The sequence below is a fragment of the Dermochelys coriacea genome, chromosome 20 (genome assembly GCF_009764565.3).
Source record: "Dermochelys coriacea isolate rDerCor1 chromosome 20, rDerCor1.pri.v4, whole genome shotgun sequence".
In the NCBI taxonomy this organism is placed as follows: Eukaryota; Metazoa; Chordata; order Testudines; family Dermochelyidae; genus Dermochelys; species Dermochelys coriacea.
This window is the reverse complement of record NC_050087.2, coordinates 10,706,099-10,714,855: the sequence shown is the minus strand read 5'-3', so window position 1 is coordinate 10,714,855 and position 8,757 is coordinate 10,706,099. Positions and strand designations below refer to the sequence as shown.

The 8,757-nt window shown below is 52.4% G+C and overlaps 1 protein-coding gene across 4 annotated transcripts in view; it reads left to right on the top strand.

Annotated features, from left to right (window-relative positions):
- The first annotated feature begins 240 nt into the window (after positions 1–240).
- The window catches only part of PDE1B (phosphodiesterase 1B), a 147,803-nt gene continuing 139,286 nt past the window's right edge, over positions 241–8,757 (top strand). Inside the window, exons 1-2 of one of the 4 annotated variants that reach the window (XM_038379203.2) lie at positions 241–391; positions 1,020–1,156. In XM_038379203.2, the coding sequence (XP_038235131.1) occupies positions 1,032–1,156 (125 nt within the window). In that variant the 5' untranslated portion in view covers positions 241–391; positions 1,020–1,031. Of the gene's footprint in view, positions 407–764; positions 910–1,019; positions 1,157–8,757 lie in introns of those variants that run through there. The other 3 variants (XM_038379202.2, XM_038379201.2, XM_038379204.2) reach the window with 3 other exon arrangements.

Below are 8,757 nucleotides of genomic sequence, written 5' to 3'. Positions count from 1 at the left end.
CTTAAGTCAGCGGTGGAGACGGGTTAACAGCTGGGTTCTGCAGACCAGCTCTGTGGCGGGGCTCGGCTCCCCCTAGCAAACAGGCTGAGGCCTCCGCCCTCACCGCATGTGCGGGCTGAGCCCAGCTCTCCAGGGAGGCGCACGCCGCGCAACTGCCCCAGACTCCTGCCCTGCCTGCGCGGTCCCGATCCGAGGAGGAGGGGAAAGCGTGGGGGCCTGCAGCCCCTGCACCGGCCGCCCCCCGGCTCTGCACCATTCGCTGGGCCCACTTGGTTCAAGTGGCAGCCCCCCCTTTCCTCTGGGAATCCGGATACACCGGGAAGTCAGGGAGGGGCCGGGGGAGCCCGGAGCGCGGAGGAGCCAGCGCTGTCCAGGCAGCTGAATCGCCTGGGTAATAATGCAGCAGGTTCGGGTGTAAACGAGCTTTTCTTGCCCCCCTCCTCCGGGCCAGGGTCCATCTACAGAGGAGCCCCGGGGCACCGGCAGGCGCTGGTCCCTTGGCACCCACCGGATGCCATTTTAGCTTCATCTCCAAACCCCTGGCGGAGCGGCGGCTGGCAGGGAAGGCGCAGCCGGGGCTCGCGTTCGCGGGGCCGGGGATGTCCTGCCCGGCCAGCCCCCCGCGGCGGTGCAAGAGGCTGCGTCTCCGCCGGGGCCGTGGCGGGGGGAGGCGCTCCCAGCTGCCCGGATTGGGGCGCGGAGCCCCCGGCCGGGAGCGCTGGCAGAGGGGGTGGGCTCGGCCATTATCTGGCAAGCGGGGAGGGACCGGGGCGCCTGGCTGAGCCAGGCGGCTCCGCTGCGCGCACACTCCGGGCGCTGCCTCTCCGGCTCGCCGGCCCCTGCGCAGGCACCTGGCGGCAGGGGCGGCGGGGTCCCAGGGCTGAGCGCAGGACGCGCTCACCGGCTCGGGTAACTGGCCGCAGGGAGCAGGGGCCCGCGGCTCCGGGCGCGGGGGGAGCCGGGCGGTGGGGTGGCGCCTGCCCGCCGGCTCTCACGATCTCTCTCCCCCCGCGCTGCAGAGGGAGCAGAAGATGGACGCCCCGCGAAGCCCCCCGCAGCGGGGCCGGGACCTGCTGGAGTCCCCCGAGGGCTGCCCGTCACCGCTGGAGCTCAAGTCCGCCCCCAGCAAGAAGATGTGGGTGAAGCTGCGGGCACTGTGAGTAATCCCGGCCTAGCAGAGCAGGGACCCCTGCCCCGCACTGCGTCCTGCGCCCCGGGGACCCCTTCCCTCTCCCTGGGGCCCTGCTCCCCACTGTCCCCAGGGTCGTCTTCCTTCTTCCAGGGGCTCCTGCATCCCCTTCCCCACTGGGCGTCCCATGCACCCATCCCCCTTTCGCCCTCTGCATCCTCCCTTCTCTTACTTCTTCCCTGGACACCCTTGCGCCCCCGGGACTCCTACCCCATTTCCCTCTCCCCCCCGTGCCTCCCATGCACCTAGCCTCCCTCCCTCCACCGTGGGCATCCGGTCCCCTCTGGTGCTGACAATACATTTATATTGGGGATGGTTTTTAGGGGGGAAGATTTGTCTCCTTCCCTAGTTTAAGGACACCTGTAAACAATGGGCTGTATGGTGTGTGTGTGTGTGGGGGGGGGGGGGGATTGTGATAAACTCAGCTCTGTGTGGCTGGGGGAGGGGGTATGGCTAGGGCACAGCAGTGTGCTCACTGACAGAAGGGGCAATACCACTACTTGATTTATTGCAGAGCCATGTGCTTTGCCCAGTCTATTGAGTCAGTGCATCCAGTTCTCTATTGTCATCTGACGAAAGGCCCTAGATTCGGAGGCGAATTATTATGTAGCTCCTGTGCCATTAATAGCCTTGCTGAACATTCTTGTGCTAGCCTGGAGAGCTGGGTTTAAAGGGTTTTGAGCCGGCTGTTAAACCCAGCTTTGCATGGGAGCAGCTCTGTGTGTTTGAAGTTCAGGTATGAGGTATTATTGTCTTTAAATAGCTGAGCAAATAGAGCATCTTTGCTTTATGCAGCAAGCATTCTGTGCTGAGCACGGGAAGCCTGCTCCTTAATGAGCAGAGCACATATTAGCACCTGGATGAAAGAGGCTAACACCTGTCAGAACTTAATAAGAGATGCAGTGTGTTATCTGTCCTCAGCCCAGCTGTACACACACATTCTTTCTGCATGGGCTGAGCTCTTGGGTTTTTCAATATTTAAATACATGAAAAAGAGTAAAATTCAGGGTAAAAAAGATATGCTTTTGAAAGGGCCAGGAAACAGTAAGATTAGAAAAGTACAGAGCAAAGCAGGAATTTCCAGTGCAGGGTGTTATCCTGTTCCCATAGAAGACCAGGGGATACTGTCAATAGGAAGAAAAACTCTGAAATATCTGTGGGTGCAGAATGTATTGGTAAGTGTGAGATGAAGGCACTGAGCCTGAAGTGTGGTGTTCGTTGCCCGTGATCTGGAGTGATTAGCTGCATGCCACAAGTCCTCGTTAGACGTCCTGTTTACAGTACAGAGGAGCAAAAATAATAGTTGCTCTTTGTTATGCCATCTCTGAAATCGTAGAATCCTAGATATGTAGGGCTGGAAGGGACCCAGAGAGGTTGTCTCAACCATCCCTGCACTGAGTGTCACGGGATGGAGTGGGAGCTGTTTCAAGTGGCGATGTGGCCAGAGTTTCTTTTAAGACTCCCCTGGGCCTCTTTCTATTTGATGATGGCTCAGGGCCAACCACCTGAAAAGAGTATTTCCATAGCTGTGGAGGGAGCTAGTGAAATTGTGGGAAGAGTGGAGGTTTCTGTGGCTCTCTTTACAGGCTGGAAGAGGTGCAGGGTTCAGGCTGGTGTGGGTCTTGGTTTGGATTGTATGTTACTTGTGAGTGTCTGGATAGCAATGAGGGCTGCACAGAAGCTGATCACAAATCCTGGATTTTTAGCCCCAGCAATTACTGTTCTGAAGATGCGTCCCAGAAAGTGCCGATTCTGGCTGTTCTTTAGGTTTAGAAAGCTTGTTGTCCAATTGTGGGGGGGAGTGAGAGGGAGAAACGATACCATGTGGTGTAGGTGATGCGACGGGAATAAACTGTAGCCTGATAATTATTTATCTGCGTGTTTGGTGGCTATTTCCTAATAACTCGCACGTGCCTGGGAAATCTGAAGAGGTACCTGAATTATCAAGCAAGGGGCCAGACCCTGGTGTGAGATCAGTGTGGGCCCCAGTCCTTATGCCCTCCCATATGGAGTTCAGTTAGAGTCTGCACAGGTGCATGGGTAGGTCGGAGTAGCGGGTCTGGGCCAGTAATTGTAACAATTATGACTTGTGATGGGTAGATCTAGTTAAAAAATGTGGGAGATCTTTATTGGAGTACAGCTACTGCAGAACTCCTGTAGCAAGTCCCTTAGCCTTGTTCAGTGACAGTAATTAATCCTGCCTGCCCTGTGGCTGATTGCTACTCACCACAAGGTCTTAAACTAGTTTCACTGTCGGAATTTCACTGTCCCAAGAGCCCCATATGTTTCCGAATGAACAACTTGCCAGACGGAGTTTTCATTTCCTTTGGCCCACATCACCTTCATGCGAGAAAGGCAGCCTCCAAGCCCGGAGAGGGTATCAGTAATTATACCACCCATCCGTAACCCTCCGAGGGGCTGTGGTGTTCTCACTGTTAATCGGTGACAAAGTTACCATTGGGATTGGAGAGGCCGTATGGACAGTCTCCTGGAAACACATCTCCTAGTCCTGGGGTAGTCAACAGGCGGACTGCGGGCAAAGCCAGACCACCAGACACTTTTGACCAGGCTTAAAATCTTTTTATTTACTTATTATTAGTTATTATTTTTATTATCATTTTTTATTATTATTATTTTCTCTGGAGCTTGGACCTTGACTATACCTTGACCAAGACGTTTGGACCTTGACAAAAAAAATTGACTACCCCTGTAGTCAGTTTCACTCCAGTCACTTCCTGCTGGAGATCCCTTTTAAAGGAATATTTTGGATCTTTACCCATGGTTAGGCTCCTCCATTACTGATACAGCGTCTCACAGAGCCGTGCTGGGGCTGTGGGGAGCTTTTTTCTGTTCAGTGGACAGCCCCAAGCTCAGTGCACCTTGGCCACCCCTAAAATGCCAGGGCTAGGGCAGGGATGTAGCCCTTTCTCTGCTCCAGCCAGCCCAGCTGGACCACTGGGGGAGCACTGAGCTGAGTTGCTCCACTGGCACATGTTCCCCCAGAGCTCAGCCACAGTCCTCCACTTAACCCCTGTCCCCATCTCCTGCAATACAACCAGTTCTCAAAGCCAGCCTGGGCATTTTCACGTGTGTGTGTTTAACCAGGGTGTGAAAAATTCCCTATATATCTGCTAGTAAGGAACTTAAATTGACTAGCTAGAGGCTGTGAAAAATTCCCTCCTGCTCCTGTATATCCAGGGTGCAAAGGCTGGTGAGAAAGTAAGTGGGCCCACAATACTGCCTCACAGCTGTGTGTGTGTGTGTGTGTGTGTGTGTGCTGTTTCACTGGGGTGTCAGGAGCATGAAGATCACTGGGGTTCAGAGTCCCGTGGGTTTGGATGAATTCAAAAATTAACTGGAGGCGACAAGTTTCTCTTTTTGTGCTGGGGACCTGTGGGCTCCTGTGTATAACTTTCAGAGGGGTAGCCATGTTAGTCTGTATCAGCAAAAACAATGAGGAGTCCTTGTGGCACCTTAGAGACTAACAAAGTTATTTGGGCATAAGCTCTCATGGGCTATAACCCACTTCATCAAATGCATGGAGCGAAAAATACAGTAGGTAGGTTTAAATATACAGCACATGAAAAGATGGGAGTTGCCTTACCTAGTGGGGGGTCAGTGCTAACGAGGCCAATTCAATCAGGGTGGATGTGGCCACTCGCCATCACCTACAGCCCCCAACTAAAATCTCTCCAGTGCACCATCAAGAATCCACAACCTGTCCTGGAGGACAATCCCTCACTCTTACAGACCTTGGGAGACAGGCCAGTCCTCGCTTACAGATAGCCCCACAACCTGAAGCAAATACTCACCAACAACTACACACCACACAACAGAAACACTAACCCAGGAACCAATCCCTGCAACAATTCTGTCCAAATATCTAGTCACGGGACACCGTCATAGGGCCTAACCACATCAGCCACACCTGCATATCTACCAATATGATATATGCCATCATGTGCCAGCAATGCCCCTCTGCCCTGTACATTGGCCAAACCGGACAGTCTCTATGCAAAAGAATGAATGGACACAAATCAGACGTCAAGAATTGTAACATTCAAAAACCAGTCGGAGAACACTTCAATCTCTCTGGTCATTCGATTACAGACTTAAAAGTTAGTCTCTAAGGTGCCACAAGTACTCCTTTTCTTTAGACTTAAAAGTGGCCATTCTTCAACAAAAAAGCTTCAAAAACAGACTTCAATGAGAAGCTGCAGAATTGGAATTAATTTGCAAACTTGACACCATCAAATTAGGCCTGAAGAAAGACTGGGAGTGGCTGGTTCACTACAAAAAGTAATTTTTCCCCCCGTTGATATTCACATCTTCTTGTCAACTGTTGGGAATGGGCCACACTCACCCTGATTGAATTGGCCTCATTAGCACTGACCCCACACTTGGTAAGGCAACTCCCATCTTTTCATGTGCTGTATATTTATACCTGCCTACTGTATTTTTTGCTCCATGCATCTGATGAAGTGGGTTATGGCCCACAAAAGCTTATGCCCAAATAACTTTGTTAGTCTCTAAGGTGCCACAAGGACTCCTCATTGTTTTTATGTATAACTTTGTTACTATTATTTAGTAACTGGGCTGCATCTGCTCGGGGCAGGGCTCCAGTTTGCCCACCCAGCTCACCCTTTGGGATTGTCTGGTTGGCTCGGGCTTGCCCTGGTGCAGGGACTCTCCCTGTGCTCCGCCGAGGCTGATGTTTTGTTCTGTTGCTTCTCGGCCCCACAGGAGAACAATGATTGTTGGGGTTCCGAGAGTTCGGTAAAATCCACATTGGCCACATTTAATTTGGGTGTGAGGGGGTTAAATCGAACTGTAAGAGTCAAAGTGACTTTCACCCACTAAGGCACAAGGGCCTGGCTCTCAGCTTTGATTCTTCTCTTTCCCTGCCCCTCCCCCTTCTTTTGGAGCTAAATCTACTCAGGCTGTTCTATCCAGCCGGGCATCTCCTTAGAGGTGGGCTTGGGCTTGGATCTCTCTTCTGCTGGGATGATCAGAGCCCCACAGCTCTCAGGTCATCAGTGAGTGGGAGCATGAGACCTATTCTAGCGCTCCTAGTTGTGTTGCTCAGGCCCAGGGTCCCTATGTCCAGCACGCAGCTGGGCTGAACCCTGACGGGGCTCACCTGGGAGAGGGAGGATTCTGTATTCAAACCAGAGGTTGTTTGGGAAAACACAACCACACTATCAGGGGCACAGCAGGTTCCCGTGTGAGCTGTTGGCTCAGGAGGCTGGTTAGCTGGGCCCAGGTCCAGGCAGTCTCAGCCACCCCTTACTTGTGGGGTTCAAAGCATTCCAATAGAGGTGCATCCCCCTAATTTACTTCCCTTATCGTTTGTTGTTTTGCACCTGGAGCCAAGACAGTAAAGTGCATGAATAGCATGTGCACCTCCATGCCAGGGACCATTGAGGCTACTCTCGGGGTCCTGAGGGCAGCTTCTGAGCCCCATGAGGGGGTCCTCTTATTTTCATGGCTCCCTGCACTTAGTCCCTGGCCAGGCGGGAGCTGCTCTCCTGAGCCCTGTGGTCCCACAACTCTGTGCTGCTTCTCTTTTCTCTGTTGGGGTAGAGGGGGCTGGAAGGGAGCTGTTCCCACTGCTCCCGCTGGACTGTTACAGCTGATGTAGTTGGTGCAGGTGTGCACAGTTGCGTGGCTCTACAGGCCCACACTGGGTGCTCCAGCCCTGTGGGTGGGGAGGATGTTGGAATAGATCAGAGTTCCAGGGTGTACAGTGCTGCTGAGAACAGGGTTCTTGTTTGCGTAGCTGCATCTGCTTCCACACAGGAGCGGAGCAGGGAGATCCTGCTCCTGGCACCTGAAGTGGGAATGCTTTTCAGGTTGCAGCTGTGGGAAGCTGAGATTTTCCTGGGTCAGACCAATTTCAATGAACGCAACAAATGAGGTGGTAGGGTAAATCCCATCTCGCTCGAACAGGAGCCAGTCAGAGAGCTGGAAACAGGTGCTGTTTATTCACAGGGAGTGGAGTTAGCCAGTGGAACGTTTTACCAAGGGATGTGGCAGATTCTCCATCGCTTGGAGTCTCTTTCTAAAGGCTCTGCCCTGGCTCAGCCAGACATTCTTTGGCTTGAAGCAGGAATTATGGGGTGAAATCTTATGGCTTGTGCTATGCAGCCGGTCAGACCAGATTAATAGATTTTAAGGCCAGAAGGGACCATTCTGATGATCTGGTCCAACTTTCAGAGACTCTCAGCCAGTGATTCCTGCCCCCAGCTGCATAATGGGCTGATAACAGTCATTGCTTCTGGCTTTAACATTGACGACTCTCTCCCTTATCTTACTCAGTCCCTGGTTATTAGCTGCACAGGGGCATGACATTAGAACTTGAAGGGAAATGACGGTGATTTAGTTACCACATCTCAGCTGACATTGCTAACTAAGATTCAGTTGTAATGAATCTTTGGAGTGAGCTTGTGTGAGTACTCTGCTGCCCCTTAACACATGGAATTGGAGCGATGTGTCAAAGACCCCATACTGCCATAGCTGATGGAGATTCTCCTTTAGCTCAGGTGGCCAGGGTGTGAGCTCCAGCAGCAGGAAAGCTTGAGCTCTGTCCCTGGGGCTATAAAGTTTCACGGAGCTGTGATTTGTAGCACAGGGATGAACTGTGAAATGCAATGAAGCCATGGACTTCTTATGGCGTATTAATTAACATACAAAAGGGGCTTAAGGCACACCATGGAGTTGGCTCAGTCAGTAGAGACTTGTGCATTTAGAGAGAGAGGTTGTAGGGTTGATCCCAGCTGGCAGCCTTCTGGGGAGGCTTTGGGTCTATATAACATCTGCTTTTTTTTTTGTTTTTTTTAAAACAGTTGAGGGGTTTTAACCCTATCATTCCTAAAGGGTAAAATGCCCTCAGCCCGCCGGCTGTGCTGAACTTCACCATAATGAAGCACTTTGCATGGGATATTTCTTGCTGCACCGTGTCTTTCTATCCCCACCAAAGTGCCTGAGAACAGACCCCATTGGCATCAAGCCAAGATCACTAATGCGCATGATGCTGATGCCTCATTTGGGGGAGCAGCCGTTGTGCCGAGCCTCCCAGCAGTGGTCGCAGCTGATGGCACAGGCAGCACGGAGGGGTAGGAGACTTGCAGAGCTGTGCAATAATTTCCTTGTTCTTTTAATTAGTGTATTGACAAATGTAACAGCATCTTTAATCCCTGGTAGCCCTGGGACATCCTGATCTGCTGCAAAACAGAAATTCTGTGCTGCCTTAATTAGCCAGGCCACAAGAAGACTAACCCAGGCTATGTCCCCCGCTATTAAAATGATACAGTGGCTGTAGCCTCCCCGTGGTCGAGCAGTGGCAGGACTTGGCTGCAGTTACGATATTGGGGGTTCTATGCTGGACACTGATGCTGTAACTTCCAGATTCCTGCCTGGTGTCCCTGCACGTTCTCCCTGTATCCTGGCCTGGATTCGGCAGATGTAGATCAGGCTGGTGGCTGCTCTACTGCCCATGTTGGAGACCTAACCACACCCATCTGGTGTTGGGGCCAGTAGCCCACTCAGCTACCAAGAGACTAGCCATC